General features: G+C 44.0%; 1 protein-coding gene across 1 annotated transcript in view; it reads left to right on the forward strand.

The window, feature by feature from the left end:
* Positions 1–17,193, forward strand: part of LOC142498034 (uncharacterized) — a 115,233-nt gene that overhangs the window by 47,829 nt on the left and 50,211 nt on the right. Inside the window, exons 4-7 of the mRNA XM_075606543.1 lie at positions 5,486–5,918; positions 13,247–13,370; positions 14,548–14,621; positions 14,777–14,977. Coding sequence (XP_075462658.1) covers positions 5,486–5,918; positions 13,247–13,370; positions 14,548–14,621; positions 14,777–14,977 — 832 coding nt within the window. The remainder of the gene's footprint in view (positions 1–5,485; positions 5,919–13,246; positions 13,371–14,547; positions 14,622–14,776; positions 14,978–17,193) is intronic.

A 17,193-nucleotide genomic window follows, 5' to 3' on the forward strand; every position in this document is an offset into this window, starting at 1 on the left:
GGTTTGCATTAGTTTCTTGCTGGGCTATTAACAGCTGTTGCTGGGTTTCATTCGCGTCTTTCTGGGCAGCGACATTGCGTACCAGCGCACCCACCACGTCTTCCATCTTGTTTGCAGAGGATGAAAAAAACTTTTTTTTTTTTTTTCAAAATTCTTCAACCCGCAGACCCCCTAGTGCTCTGTGCCCGCATTCTCCACCATATGTGACAAACGGCTTACTCCGGGGCTCCGTCGTTTGTCCGGGACTGTTTAGAACACGGTCTTTTAGGGTAGGTTAAATGATGAGGCGTCACGTACTGTTCCTTTAAACAGGCTATGCCTGGTTTATTCAGTCCCAGGCACTGAGACTGCCACAGTGCATACAACAGAAAACAGATCAAAACAAAAGCTGCTCACCTGAGCGATAACTTAACTTAGATATCCCTGACTCAGGGTTGGAAGTGGCTTTTCCACTTCCAACATCAAAACACGGTACTTTTGCAGTCTTACACAAATGAACAGAAAGATTGAACCTGTTTGGGGAAGAGGCTTCTCCCCTCTGTAGTTCAGCAGCCTTCCAGCCTCCTGGCTCTGGTGGGGTGACCAGAGCAAACAGGAAATCAGTCTTTCATACCTAATTCCTAATTAGCATGACAGGTGACAGAAATCAGGCAGCAGACAAACTCTGGTCTGGATCTCTCATCCCTCAGTTCCAGCGCTTGCCAAACTGTGGGATGGAGTGTATGTATTATAAGGCTGCACTCCCAGGCCAAACAGGATAGAAACTGTCTAGTATCCTGGGAGCCCTATATACGGAATTTATTACCATCCCCTGGTTTCTGTCACAATATATATATATATATATATATATATATATATATATATATATATATATATGCAATACGATACCGCATAAAGATGAAATATCAGAGGCAGCACTCCAAATGGTAATCAAAATATTAGGAATGATGTCTTGTTGATTCAATACAATATTTTGATTACCATTTGGAGTGCTGCCTCTGATATTTCATCTTGATGCGGTATCGTATTGCCTAAATTATTTTATAGGATTTGCACCCAGTATTTTGTTGATTCAGACGGAGTGCTTGTGGTTCTTTCAAACTGCTATATATATATATATATATAAATATATACTTAGTTAAGTTATGCTTGGTAAAAAAAGTGACAAAAACCCTCCACAGCAAAGCATATAGCAAATTGAAATATTACTGTATGCTCATTTGCATGTCTTAGACAGGTCTGCAACCCCACCTTTCACCACTATTACCCAGCACACAGCACATCAAGAGGTAGTGAGGCAATACTAAGTCCAATATCATGCCAGCTGTATAAGTTCAAATTTATTTATTTTATTTATAAAATGTTTTACCAGGAAGTAATACATTGAGAGTTACCTCTCGTTTTCAAGTATGTCCTGGAAATAGTTAATATGACAAATAATACATGGTTACAAATACAGTTACATAAATGAACAGGTTATACATTATATACAATACTGTACATTGCATGCACAGTTAGAGAAGATGTATATTATAGGCTTATGTAGCAGTTACAGACCAGATTAAAATGTGAGACAGCCTTTGTTTTGAAATAACTTAAACTGGTGGTGGATGTGAGAGTCTCTGGTAGGTTGTTTGAGTTTTGGGGTGCACGGTAAGAGAAGGAGGAGCGGCCGGATACTATGTTGAGCCTTGGGACCATGAACAGTCTTTTGGAGTCAGATCTCAGAGGATAAGTGCTGCATGTGGTAGGGGTGAGGAGCTTGTCCAGAAAGTATTTGAAGGCAAGACAGGAAAGGTGAACTTTGCACCTAGACTCGAGTGATAACCAATCTAGTTCTTTGAGCATTTTGCAGTGATGTGTGTTGTAGTTGCTTTGGAGAACAAAACGACAAATTGAATTGTAGAGGGTGTCAAGTTTGCCAAGGTGGGTTTGGGGTGCCGAGCCATATACTATGTCTCCATAGTCGATAATTGGCATTAGCATCTGCTGTGCAATACGCTTTCTGATCAGCAGGCTTAGGGAGGATTTGTTCCTGTAAAGTACACCTAGTTTGGCATAGGTTTTGGATGTCAGGGCATCAATGTACATTCCGAATGTTAAGTGGGAGTCAACAGGAGAAACAGGAGTTAGGGTGGTGTTAGCGTTGGTTCTGATCTGGAGCTCAGTCACTGGAAGCTTTAAAAATTTAGTCTTGGTCCCAAATAACATTGTTACAGTCTTGTCAGTGTTTAAGAACAGTTTGTTTTGGGAAATCCAGTTTTCGAGTCTCAAAAAGTCAGACTGAAGTACGTGTTCAAGGTTGGAGAGGCTATAGCTGTGTGCATATAAGATTGTGTCTTCTGCATACATGTGTATTGAAGCTTCCTTACAAGCTGTGGGAAGATCATTGATGAACACTGAGAAGAGTAGGAGCCCCAGAACAGAGCCTTGCGGGATGCCACAGGTGATATCCAGGGGATTGGAGTTAGAGCCTGAGATGGAGACATGTTGGGATCTACCTGATAGGTAGGACTGAAACCAGTTTAAAGCATGCTTCCCTATTCCAGAGCTCTGGAGTTTGTTAAGCAGGATAGCATGATCAACAGTATCAAAAGCCTTTGCAAAATCTAGGAATATTGCACCAATGAGTTGACCCCGTTCCATTCCACACTGGATTTCATTGCAAACTATTAGCAGGATAGTTACGGTAGAGTGTTTGGGGCAAAAGCCAGATTGGAATTGGCTAGGGAAATTTGTCTTGGTATAGTAATCACTTAGTTGGGAGTGGACACATTCTTCCATGACTTTGGATAGGATTGGGAGAAGGGAGATTAGCCTGTAGTTTGAGACAGTGTTTTTGTCCCCACTTTTGAAGATTGGGACAACTCTAGCAGTTTTCCAGGTCTTAGGGATATGGCCTGCAGACAGGATAGAGTTGACTGTGGAAGCAATTGGTTTGGCAATTGCTGGGGCACCAAGTCTTAGGAACCTAGATTGTAGTAAGTCAGGTCCACATTGGCTGCTTAGTTTTAATTTGAGGAGTGCTTGTGTAATCTCCTCTTTGGATACTGGGCCAAATGTAAAATTGTAGGCAGTGTTGGGAGGGGATGGGGCTAAATGGGTACTCCCAGGATGACATTCAGGTTTGTGGTTTGGGTTGCGTTTCGCTAATAAGTTAATAGCATACCCCACAAAGTAATCATTGAATGCATTTGCAATGTCGGTGGGGTTTGTTAGAGTAATATCCCCCTTAGTGATATTACTTGGCTGTTGATGGTTAGAAGGCTGGAATATGCTGTTGATAACCTTCCAGAAGTTAGCTGGGTTTGATGTATTCTGGAGGAGATTGTCAGAGTAATATTGTGCTTTTGCATACCTTGTTTGCCTTGTGCACATGTTCCGCAGGCATCTGTAGTGATTGAAATTCTTGGTAGTGCCAGTTACTTTGTGGCTTTTCCACAAGGCATCCCTGAATTTGTAGAGTGTATAAGGTCAGGTGTAACCCATGGAAGGTGAGCACCCCGTACCCTTATTCTGCATAGTGGAGCATGGGTATCACAGAGTTTTAAGAACTCGGACTGGAAATAGTCAAGAGCAGAATCAGGGTCGGGAATTAAATCGATTCTGTGCCAAGGGCAGTTGGTAAGGTCAGCCAGAAACTGTTGTGGGTTAAAGTTTCTAAATGTTCTAGTGAGGAGAACTTTAGGGCTTGATTGGGGCGGTTTAATTTTCCTTACACAGTACACTATTGCATGATCACTGAAAATGTCAGGAAGGATGCCAGAGGATTGGATTCTACTGGGATTTGAGGAGAGAATCCAGTCAAACAAGGAATGGTTGTGCGACTTCAGGTTTGTCCGTGTGGGTTGGGAAATGAGTTGCGATAGGTTAAGCAATTTGATTTGTATCTGGATTTTGTGGTTTTTAGGGTCAAGCCAATTGAAGTTAAAATCCCCAAGAACTACAGTAGCAGCTCACTCTTTTCATTCAGAGAGGAAATGGAGCCAAGAAACTGGGTGATATCAGTCAAGGATTGTGGAGGGGCTTTAGGAGGGCGGTAGATGCCAGCAAGCAAGATGGGCTTAGAAAAGGGGAGGCATATTCTGGCAACTATGATTTCAAAGGGGGGTGGGCTTGGGGGGCAATTTAACAGTGTAAATTGTAAGGTGTCTGCAATATAAAATAACACCCCTCCTCCTCTCTTTGACCTATCTCTCCTAGAAATGGAGTATCCCTGAATGGCAATATTTGCATCAGTAGTTTTAGGGGTTAGCCATGTTTCTGTAAGAATGATGGCTTTTGGTTTATGCATAAGGCACCATGCCCTTAGTTCATCCAGTTTGGGCAGCAGACTCTGGATATTTATATGGGCGACAGATAGCCCTTTTTGGAATTTGAAGGGGGTATTCTCAGGGGTATGGGACAGAGTTGAAGTGTGAGGGCCTTGGTTAGATTCAATATCACCTGCTAAAGAGAGTAATAGTATGAGTAGAAATTTGAGTAGTTGTTTGCAAGTTGTAACTTTATGATTTTTGCCAAATGAGTGTGCGGTGGTTGGTGTGCTGGTTTTCAGGGTTCTCCACCAACATTCAGTAGATAGTGCAAGGCTTTTGAGTAATCCAGGGTGTATGGTGATGTTGGGCGTGGGCCAAGAGGGGGGAGTGTGTAATGGATAGAGAGACTAACATTTCAATGAGGCCACGAGAAGAACAAAGTGGAGGTAATAAGCAGGTTCATTATGCCAGAGGTAGGTAATGCTGCATGGAGCTGTTTTGAGCCAAGTGTGTGCGGAGACTAAACAACAGGGATCATAGTGTGGTCAGAATAGCTCACCATTTGTTGCCATGTGTAGAAGAGTTTGCAGAAGGATGCAGTCCCCAGTCACCTCTAGTCAAACTATAGTCTTACTATATACTCTCACTTAAAAGCTCACTATAGTCTAACTATATATTCTCACTTAAAAGCTCAATTTAAGATGCCTCACTATATCATGCCAATGCAGTCCCTGCTAATGCAGGGGGGGGGAGGGGGTATTGGTTTTATACAGCTAAAGCAGTCACATGACCCTCCCCCTCCCAAATAAATCAGCTTGTTCCAGTTGGTCAATTAGCATCACAGTTAAAAAAAAAAAAAATACCAGAATAATATGACACTGAGACCATATAACATAGGATATGAATGCCTCAAGAAGAGCAGATGGAGATAGCTTATGGCACAAACGAAGATAAAAATGCTACAACCAACAAAAAGCTGGTATACAGCAGGGGTTAAAAGACCTAATTAGAACATACGTACCATGGGAATATATAGGATGTAAAGTAACCAAGAAGGAGGTGAAGCCTAAAAGGTCATCTGATTTGGTGGAGTTTCTGTTTGATCTACTTAGTTTTGTGTTAACACACAATTACTTTGTTTTCAAATGTCAATTTTATCTTCAGGTCAGGGGAACGGCAATGGGTGCCACCTGCGCACCCTCCTATGCCAACCTTTTTCTGTGGTTCAGGGAGCTTGAGGTGGTCCTTCAGGAGGATCTCAATCCTGATGTGCAGCATGTCTTGATCTGGTTGAGGTTCATCGATGACATCCTCATCGTCAGGGACGGTCATCCCTGTGCCCTGGGGATGTTTATCGAGAACCTCAACCAGAATACTTTAAACATCCGGCTGTCTAGCCGAGTGAGCCAAGAATCAATTGTATTTTTGGATCTCAAAATTAACATTAATGAGGACGGGAGTGTCAGGACAGACATTTACCGTAAAGAAACAACAACGAACTCAATGCTCCAAGCCTCAAGTGCTCATCTAGCCCACGAGATTAAAGGGGTCCCAGTGGGTGAATTTTTAAGATTGAAAAGAAATTGCTCTAGTGAAAAAACTTTCAACACAAGGGGCCTTGAGATGAAGTCTCGCTTTGAGAACCGAGGTTACTGTCAATCGGTAATCAAGAGAGGCATGAAGATTACTAAGGCTAGATCACGTGCCTCTCTTTTTGTCCCCAGGGAGAAGGAACACAATCAGAAAGACAAAACAATTCCATTTATTGCAATTTTTGATAACAATTGGTCTGTATACAGACGTGCCATTCTCGAACACTAGCATATACTACTTACTGACCCAGATTTACATCAGGTCCTGGGAAGGTCTGTCACCATGGTGAGCCGAAGAGCTCCCAATTTATCGGACCAATTGGTTAGAAGCCATTATAGTGTTGGTCGCCTCCTCAATTTTCTGTCAAAAGAAATACGTAACGGGTTTTTACCTGTAAATCTTGCTCGGCCTGCAAATAAATGTGTGTCACGCCTGAGTTTTTTTACTCCAGGCGTGCAACAAGATACGAAATACGCAATGCTCTAAACTAGGGGTGAGCAAACTTTTTATGTCGAGCCCCCTTTTTCATCCATGAAATTTCTTGGCCCCCCCCTGTTTGATGAAATCAAAATCACATGACGTCAGCGCACGTGGGCTGGTTCAGCCAATGAGGGCGAACCAGCTTTGTGACGCCCCCTCCACGCATCTAAAAAAAAAACTATTTATAACACAAATTACATCACTTAAAAATAAATATTATGATATTTGTCTAATAGCGCCCCCATTTATGCTTCATTATTAATCGCTCTCTCTCCCCGCCACATCAGGACTTCTCTCCCATCTTCCGCAGTCTCACAATCCTCTTCCCCAGTCTCTCCCACTCCCAGTGTTTCTCACTCCCCCTCCAGTGTCTTTCTATCCCTCCCCTCAGTGTCTCTCCCTCCCCCCACTCTCTCTTGCCCTCCCACCAGTGTGTCTCTCTCACAGTCTCCCTCCCCCCCAGTGTCTATCACACTCTCCCTCCCCCAGTGTCTCTCACACTCTCCCTCCCCCTAGTCGCTCTCTCACACTCTCCCTCTCCCCAGTGTCTCTCTCACAGTCTCCCTCCCCCCAGTGTCTCTCTCACACTCGCCCTCCCCCCGGCGTCTCTCTTACACTCTCCCTCTCCCAGTATTTCTCACTCCCCCTCAAGTGTCTCTCTATCCCTCCCCTCAGTGTCTCTCACTCCCTCCCCCATTCTCTCTTTCCCTCCCCCCACTCTCTCTTTCCCTCCCCAGTGTCTCTCTCTCTCTCTCTCTCTCTCTCTCTCTCTCTCCCTCCAGCCGTTGTGTCTGTCCCTCCCACCAGTGTCTCTCTCTCACGCCCGCCAGTGTCTCTCTTATCCCCATGTCTCTTTCACCCCCCTCCCTATGTCACTCTCAAACTCTCACCCCCCTTCCCATGTCACACTCTCACCCCCCTCCGCATGTCTCACTGTCACCCCCCACACTCTCACCCCTCCATATCACACTCTTATCCCCCCACACTCCCAAACTCACCCCCCCCCCACACTCTCACCCCCCACACACTATCACCCCCCCACACACTCACCCTATAACATACGTGCTCACCACAAAACTGGACCGGACCGCAGGGTGAGGTGGGGATAGATATACACCGACTTTAGACCACGAAGCCAGATCCGGATTGCGAATTCCGTGGTCAAACATAGCTGGATCAGGACTGAAGAAGGCAGGATAATCCGTGGACAAGCCGGGGTAAGGATTAGAGAAGGCTGGGTAAATGATATCCATGCTGGGGTTCGGCAGCAGGACGCTTGAGCGCAGGTGCCTCAACGTAGAATGGAACAGGGGATCCAGTGCTTCAGCACAAAACAGCACTCTCTAGCTGGGTACAGCTGTGAGTAGTGGAGGCCACTGGAAGCAGGAGATTGCAGCAGGTAACAGGAATAATGATGCAGGCCTCTGCAGGAGGGAAAGGGATCCAGTGCTACAGCACAAAATAGCACCTCCTAGTCGGGTACAGCTGTGAGTAGTGGAGGCCACTGGAAGCACACAGGGAATAGGCAATGCAGACAGGACAAAAAACACAGAGACTTCAGTGTAGCCGCGGCGGAGTCTGCCAGTAACTAGGAGCAATGGCAAGAAGGCCAGGCAGGCCAAACACAGGCTGTAGCAAACACAGTTACTAGAGAAAGTCTATGTTCAGCAACTTCCTGGTGGGCGGGGCAGGAGTTAAATAGAACAGGCAGCCAATGAGGCAGAGCTGCATAGGAGGCAGCAAGAAGCAGGCTGCAGTCTAATTGCAGAAGCAGACGATGCGAATTGCAGAAACAAGGAGGGAGTTGTCTAGAAGCTGCAAGGCTCTGTAAGGAAAAGGTTTCAGCAAAACCCAGGAGTGGAATCCTTATACACACCCCACAATCTCATCCCCCCACACTCTCACCCCCCCCCACACCCCATACTCTCACCCCCCTCCCCATGTCACAGTCACACTCTGACCCCCCTCCCCATGTCACACTGTCATTCTCACCACCCCTCCCCCATGTCACACTCACACACTCACCCTCCCTCCCTATGTCACACTGACACTCTCACATTCTCATCACACTGCTGTCACGATGGACACCAACTTTATCAACACATTTATATTTCTGTGTACTTGATTGAACAGAACAAGTTGCAAAATAAATTGTGAATTATTTCCTTGATAGACAAACACATGACATCTGCAGAATACACTTAAAACAACACTTACTGGAATAAGGGAACAAAATAAATTGTCCTTGGAACGAAAGAAATTGTCCTTTGCTTGCAAGCGCCAGAAATGCAACCTTGGTTTTAAAAGTCCTGTTGTTATGTTGTTATTAACCCCTTCACTCCTGGACCAGTTGCTGCAGTGCTAGAACAAAGTCTTGCATCTTTACATCATGGATTAAAATTCAGGAATCACACTGGGGATACCTGGGGAGCCACAGTTATAGACTGCCCAAAGTTATCTTTAACATGTGGATCCAATCCCCTCGTGGGAACAAAAAAAACCACGAATAGCCAAGTTACCCACAGCTCATAAAACCGGTCAAAAGGGCTGTCCGGTGGGCAGGGCGCATGGGTCAGGTTGACGCCCATGCCACTTAGCATACCTGAGCTACACCCAGACCTTGGCACCACTGAGTCTGATTTTTGACCCGGAGGAGTCACTAGCCTGACATCTGCTGTGCATCAGTATGTCAGTTTTGTATACATTATGGGTCTGCTTGGTCTTTTCATAACTGACACTCTTTTAGACAGGGAGATGCTAATCAGCTTGATCCCTTTGAGGCTCCATCATAAAAATACTTAAGCTCATTCACCCATCTCTCAACTGTATCTCCACGGAATTCCTGCTTGGACTTACAAAAAATACCTCGTGCCTTACATTTAAGATCTGGAGTTTTTACACATTTGATTAAACAACATGTTACGTTTGTGTTATAACTGGTAAAAATTATATTTATGTGCATGTAGTGGTTCACTGTATTTGCACCTCAAAAATCAGGTTTCTGGGTGCTTTCGTTCTAGAATTAGTATTTCTCATTGAAATGCCGGCTTCTATACTGTCATCATGTGTCGGTTAGAGGGTATGGCAAGCAATGCATCTTATCTTTTACCCTCTTTTACCCTCGCAGGCAGGGAATGGCCTGCAAATGGAGGGACAGGGCAAACACAGTAATGCATAGCAAATAAGTTTAACCCCTTCCTTCCCCGTCACAACTGCATGCAACAAGGATGAACTGCAGGAACAGTGTTGCACAGTGCCACCTCATGGCCGAAAGAGAATATGCAGCTACCGACTACTTTTCTCTTTGCTCCTGGCAAAATCGCTGCTCGCTGCCCACGCCCTCCCTAAACAATCTTGCGCCCCCCCCCGGGGGGTGCGCCCCCCAGTTTGCGCACCGCTGCTCTAAACTGCAAATCAAAAGCAGTAATTTATTATCTTAGTGTCCATGTCATACCATTTATATTGGCATGATGAAACACGAGCTGCGTTTTCGTGTTTTGGAGCACGCCAGAAATATTAAAAATACTGAACATGATCTAACAGCAGGGGAAAAAATCACCACTGTCGCAAGACATTTCAAATTAAATTATGATTCAAACCCTAATTTTTTAAGTGGCTTTGCAATTGACCGTGTCTCTCTAAGCATTAGGGTGGGTGAGATTGGGATGGCATTGTTACAACGGGAATGCAAGTGGATCATAAAACTTTGCACCCCTCTGCCATATGGCATGAATGAATACATGGGGGTTGCCATGTTTTATGATCCACAATGTCACCCCCAACTTTTAGGCTTCACCTCCTTCTGGGTTACTTAACATCCTATATATTCCTATGGTACGTATGTTCTAATTAGGTCTTTTATCCCCTGCTGTATACCAGCTTTTTGTTGGTTGTAGCATTTTTATCTTCCTTTGTGCCATAAGCTATCTCCATCTGCTCTTCTTGAGGCATTCATATCCTATGTTATATGGTCTCAGGGTCATATTATTCTGGTATTGAGACCAGTGGCTAAAACATAGTTAGTTTATCATTACATCATCTGGCTGTAGCAAGCTAGATTTGTATACTGCTGTGTGTTCTCTAATTTTTTCGTTTCTGTGATTACTAATCTTTGCTGTCACATACAGGCTGGCATTGGCTTGTAGGTCTGCACACAAAGCTATCCCATAACATACTATGATTGTCTAATAACCTCATGAATCAGCTGTTGGAGCTCAACGCGCTCTGTTTTTAATTGGATGACATCACTGAGGGAACGCCTTAAATACTACTGGCGCTTACCTCCTAATCAAAGTCCTAGACAAAGCAGGTGGCGAAATGTACGCCAGGGTTTGTCTCTTCTTGTGTGTTCTCACATACCACCTCCTTCCTGCTCCTGCAGGACCCTTGGTATTTTTGTGTATCTCAACTAGATCTCATTATGTGCAATAGTTAGCCTTATACTGTAGCTCTCTCTACATGACCGGACGGTCTTACAGGGGATAGGCATATTGTTTGCCTTATCACGCTGACGTTAGTGTACTATTACTTATATAGAGCACTCTACATTGATTATTTGCTATATTGCATTTACTATACCAAGGTTTTTTGTGGTTTCTGGACCACATTGGGAGGCAATGAGACTGTTTCATGCATTGTTTTCTGTGACATGTTTTTTTCAATAAACTTTGTTATAATTTTTGTATACCTGAGTGCTTTACTTGGAATACTTTTCTTTTTTTGTCAATAGCTTACTGTACATTATCCCCAGCACCGTCAATACCTTATTATTTAAAGGGTTACATACCGATTTAGGCTTTTGTTTATTTAGGTCAGTTGCAGGCTTTTTTTGTGTTGTCCATATCTAGACTGTAAACACACACACACACACACACAACACACACACGTGGCACCCCCTTGAGAAAGGTCCTATTCCAGGACCGAAACGTCGGATTGGGTGATTTATCTTTTCTATTCAGATGCCCAATACAGTTTTTCATGATTACTGAACAGAGTGCAGTCTTTCTTTACCGGACGAGAGAATGGTAATGTTGTTTTTCTATTATTTGAGACTAGCACCTGTCCATATGAACCAGTACATTGAGTGCAAGCTGTGATGTTTGTTTATATATATATATATATATATATATATATATATATATATATATATATATACAAATATAGCTGTATGCTCATCTGCATGTCTTAGGCAGGTCTGCAACCCCGCCTTTCCCCATTATCACCCAGCATACAGCACTTCCACTGCAGCAAGGGATTCTGGGAAATGACATGCAAATGAGCACACAGTGTCACTTTTTGCCTCAATAACCATTTTTAACATGTCATCCCTTGCTGCAGTGGAAGTGCTGTATGCTGGGTGATAATGGGGAAAGGCGGGGTTGCAGACCTGCCTAAGACATGCAGATGAGCATACAGCTATATTTGCATATTTGCTTTCCTGTGGAGGGTTTTTGTCACTTTTTTTACTCACCATAACTTAACTCAGTATATATATATATATATATATATATATACAGTGTTCGACAAACCTATACATTTGCTCGCCCCGGGCGAGTGGATTTAACCCCCGGGCGAGTAAATATTGGCCCAAGCAGCACACGTTTGGTACTAGGTGGCGAGTAGATTTTTTTGTGTGGCGAGTAGATTTTTTGGTGATTTGTCAACCACTGTATATATATATATATATATATATATATATCTTTTAGCGCTGTTTTTAATCTTTTTTTTCGCTAATATATATGTCATGACATATATGACATATATTATACATGACATATATATTAGCAAAAAAAAAGATAAAAACAACGCTAAAAGATATACAGTATATATATATATATACCGGTATATTTTTTTTTTTTCAATCCAATAAATATAAATAATAGGTCGACATAACAAAAATCCCAGTGATACAGAAAGAAGGATATAGGATGGATGGCCCAGGTGTGGTTTGGGGTCAGAGCACCCACTGTGGGATTAACCAGTTCCAAACAAACCTAAGGCCTGGGACATAGTAGGATGAGCCTTTCTGAGCCGTGCTGAGCAGATGCACTTACCCCATGCATCTGTCATCAGCGTGGCTTTAGAAACCGCTTCCGCATACGTGCGGAGGCTCAGGTATTTTGGAGAGACAGGCAAATTTAAAATTTGCCGCTCAGGGAAGCGGAGGAGCGGTCACGTGACCGCTGACATCCAATGGGAGCGAGGGACTAGCCCTGCCTCCTGCCCCGCCTCCGATCCGCCTCTTGACACGCTTCCGGTCTGCCTCCGCTCCGCCTATGCACCGCCCCTAAAGCGCGCTCACTGCCTCACCTGCCAGGACACAAAAAAGCTCCAGTTTGAGCAGGCGAGGCAGAGCAGGAGTGGTGATCAACGCGGCCCGAGGCACCATGCCCGAGGCCTAAAAGGCAAAAAACAGAAGTGCATGCCCCATAGTTTATTACAGTTTAATACAAAATTAGGTTAGAGAGAAACCTTAAAAATGAACACTCACAATCGTCTCTTTGTAAAATCGCAATAGTGAAAATCTGTCAACAGGTAAGGACTGTCAGGATCCCTGATCTTCGGAGAGCTCCTCGCTTACCCAATCCCGCGACCGGGTATTCCACTTCTCCCACCTCCTGCAGCACATCTCGCCTGCCGGCGAATACCAGCATTCCATCAAGTGGCGCGCACTAAATGCCATCCCCATTGGCCCCGCCTCCAGGCAACGCTTGCTAATTCCTCTGCCTAAGTATACACCTGTGCAGATTTTCTCTAGCCAACCACTGCCAGGCATACTACTGAGTATGCTATCCTCTCATTGGACAATCTCCCTTTATATGCAATGCTGCCACACTGGCAAATTGGCTGAGCATAAACCTTCCTATGAGCGAAGTGTTCATTGCTGTCTTGCCTCCACAGTCTTGTCGTGCTTCCAGATCCTTGTTCCTGACCTTAGCTATTCCTCCGGACTCCGCACTTCTGTTGTCCTGACCTCGGCTACGTATGACGATCCACGGCTAAGTATCCCCTATGATCCGCTACTCTCAAACACCGACCTCAGTAAGTATTACTGACCATCCAGACCTCTCCTACCCTGACCCGGCTACCTCAACCAATCTACACTCCAGATGCGCCCACGTGGCTGGGGGTTGGTGTAATATCAAATCTCACCTCGGCCTCGCGGTCACGCCTTGTTTGTGGTGAGCACTCCATTAAAGTATGCTCAGTCCAACAAACATGGACTCCGCTGAGGTGGGGCGAGTCTTGAGCATGTACGCCGGCATGTGTTCCAAAATTGAAAAATATTTTGAAAATAATTACCATCGCATTGAATTATTGCACCAGAATCTCATGTCCCTTTCTGACCGGGTACAAACCCCTCCTCCTAGTCCTGTCCCTTCGGGGCCTTCTGCGGCAACTATTGCTTTAATGCCTATGTCTCCATCATCTGAACCCTGACTTCCCACACCCAACCAATATGGTGGCGACCCCTATGGGTGCAGGGGTTTTCTGAATCAATGTTTCATACAGGTTGAACTTATGCCTACTCGATTCATTTCTCAAAGATCCAAGGTGTCATACATTATATCACTACTCACCGATGATACCCTGGCCTGGGCTTCTCCCATCTGGGAATGAAGATCGTATCTCACCCAGGATATTGGATAATTTAACTGGGAATTACGCAGAGTCTTTGATACGCCTGGCCACAAGGTTACTGCCACTTCCTCTCTTTTTCATATATCTCAGGGAAGCCGATCCTTGGCCAGATACGATTTGGAGTTCCGCACTATTGCTGCCGAGATCGGATGGAGTAACAAGGCATTAGCAGCTGCCTTCTGGCAAGGTCTTATGGAGATTTTAAAGGATGAGCTCGCTGCACATGAACATCCCATTGATATCGAGGAACTCGTTGCCATATGTATTCGCGTTGATCATTGTCTGCTAGAGAGGAGAACTGAAAGATCCCATCATCGGCAGCTTACTCCAAGGGTTCCTTCTTCCCATGCCGGTACAGCTGAACCCCTTCTGCCAGATATCCCAGAGCCTATGCAACTTGGGGGTAAGAAGTTGCCTTCCAGCGAGAACAGCGTTGTCACAATGCCCGTCTCTGTCTCTACTGTGGCAATACCCGGACATCAGGTAATCTTTTGCACCCACATGTCAGGAAAACGTCAACTCCCAAGGAGGTCCAGGAGAATTACATTGGGAACAGTTTCTACATCCCCTATCACAGCTAAACAGCTGCCTACCAGGATCTTGCTTCTTGTTATGCTTACCGACGAGGGCTTCCACACTTCTGCATTCCGGGTTGGGAGGCAATTTTATCGATCAAGGCTTTGCCGAGAGAAATAACATCACCCTCGTTCGCAATAAATGCCCAGTAGGGTTAGAAGCCACAGATGGTCGACCTCTGCAACCAGCATATATCTCTTTATAGACCGTTCTCATTCATCTTTGTACAGATGAGGACCACACGAAAGAGATCCAGCTGGATGCCATTCACACCCCAAGACGTGATTCTTGACCTCCCATGGATGCAACTCCACAATCCATGCATCGATTGGCCTGACAAGGAACTGGTCCTATGGAGCCCCTTTTGTTCCAAGAACTGTGCTGTGCCCATCAAGAGTATTGGTGGAGTTACTTCTCCCAAGGAAGAGAAGGTAAAATTGCTCGAGGTCTACGCCGAATTTCGCGACATTTTTGATAAAGCCAGATCTGAGGTCTTACCACCGCATAGTCCTTTCGATTGTCCTATTGACTTGCTGCCTGGCTCTGTATCTTCCAGGGGAACTTCTTACCCGATTTCCCTTCCTGAGACGAAAGCTATAAAGGAGTATACCATGAAAATTTACAAAGGGGTTTTATTCGAAAATGTTTTTCTCCAGCTGGCGCAGGCTTCTTCTTTGGGAAGAAAAATGATGGGTCACTAAGTCCATGTATTGATTACAGAGGTCTAAACAAGATCACCATCAAAAACAGTAAGAAGTACCATAAAAGTTCAAAGGTTGCAAAGCAAAAGCGACGAAGGTCAACGCTGGCCTTGAATTTTTCCTGATCTCGCCACTCTGGGCCAAAATATAAAGACAAAGACTATCTGGCCCCAGAGTTCCGTCACAAGCTAAAGAAACAGTCCAGTCATTTGCAGGTTGCAGCGTGTGTTGAAATGAAGTCAGAGGATGTAATGGACTGGAAGACAAGGAAAAAAAAAAAGGGAATAATGTTTGGGAACTGACCGATTTTTATGTTATACGAGTGAACTATGTCACTTAACTTCGCAAATAAGCTAGTGTAGTTATGCTATATTAGGACTCTAGAATAAGTATTTTGAAATATTGCAATGTTATTTTTTCTCTTCATTGAAAATGTAGGTAAAACTACAAATTAATATACAGGGTTTATGGCCCTTAAGATTACAAGGCTGTAGTATTAAAAAAATAAAAATAAATTTTGTGGTAGCTTACAATATATATATAAAAAAAAAATGCCCTTTTCAGTTGGTAAATATATTATGAGGTTCATATTATAGAGTAGAAAAACCCAGGGAGGTAATAGAAACTGTCTGTTTTTGTGAGTATATTTAGCATATCCTGGGTTATAAGAATGTATGCTAGACATTTATTTTTCATAGTTCTCCACTCTGTGGAGCCAAGGAAAATCCGGTCTGAGGGTCTCATCAGAAGCTAAAGAAACAGTCCAGTCATTTGCAGGTTGCAGCGGGCTATGAAATAAAGTCAAAGGATGCAATGTACTGGAAGTAAAAAAAAAAAAAATGTTTGGGGGAACTGACCGAGTTTTTTTTTATTTACACGTGTGGACTATGTCACGGACACTAAACTATGCAAATAAGCTATTGTAGTTAAGGTATATTAGGCCTCTAGAATAAGCATTTTGTCAATATTACAATGTTACAGTATATTGGTTCTCTGTGTTGAAAATGTAGCTAAACTACAAATTAATATACAGGGTTGATGGCCCTTTTTGTTGGTAAATATATGAGGTTCATATTCTAGAGTAGAAAAGAAAAAACCCAGTGAGGTAAAAGAAACTGTCTGGTTTTGTGAGCATATTTAGCATATCCTGGGTTATAAGAATGTGTGCTAGACATTTATTTTTCAAAATAGTTCCCTAATATAGAGCAACAAAATATGTTTGCCAAGTATAGTCTCTTATGACAAAAACTATTGTCCATAATTGCCGTGGGAAAAAAAAAAAAAAGTTAATATTCGTGTCGTGAATGCTTAATATTGTACTGGGGAGTTAGCTCAAGTATTTCAGGTAGGACGCTCACCCCAGTGAGGTCCATGGCCGCTCACCCCAGTAGGTGTAAGCTGGGGAGGGTGATATGTGACATAGTCCAAAGATGTTAGGCAGCTTTCTGCCCCGTTTTAGGTCAGAATGTGCAGGAATAGTTAAAAATGATCCATTCCACAGCTTCACATTAACTCAGGCTGCTGGATGGAAAATCCAGACCACAGATTACAATGGGTCTAGTTCTCCCTCACTTGCTCTTCTAATCAGTTGCACAGGTATTTAGAGCAGAGAGGTTTTCATTTCAGTCTCTCTCCTTAGAGCCTGGGGGCTGGGGGTGTCGCTGCTCCCCGGAATCCAGTTCGGGGTGGACGGCCCATCCAAGTATCACAGTACCAGAGGATTTGCCTGGACACTTGGGACCGAGTTCCCACCACGAACAGATAAGACAAACAAATATGTATTGCTGTTTCTAAAAGACTATGCTGTATCTAGTGACCCTAAATGAGAGGGCATTGTTTTAAACTGGGGAACCAGGTTAGTTGGCCCAGCAGCTTTTAGAAGCTGATTATGATGTGTAGTTAGATCCCTGAAAGGGATAGGATTTTGTTTATATAATTTGGTTTCT

This window comes from Ascaphus truei, chromosome 6 (genome assembly GCF_040206685.1).
Source record: "Ascaphus truei isolate aAscTru1 chromosome 6, aAscTru1.hap1, whole genome shotgun sequence".
Classification (NCBI taxonomy): Eukaryota; Metazoa; Chordata; class Amphibia; order Anura; family Ascaphidae; genus Ascaphus; species Ascaphus truei.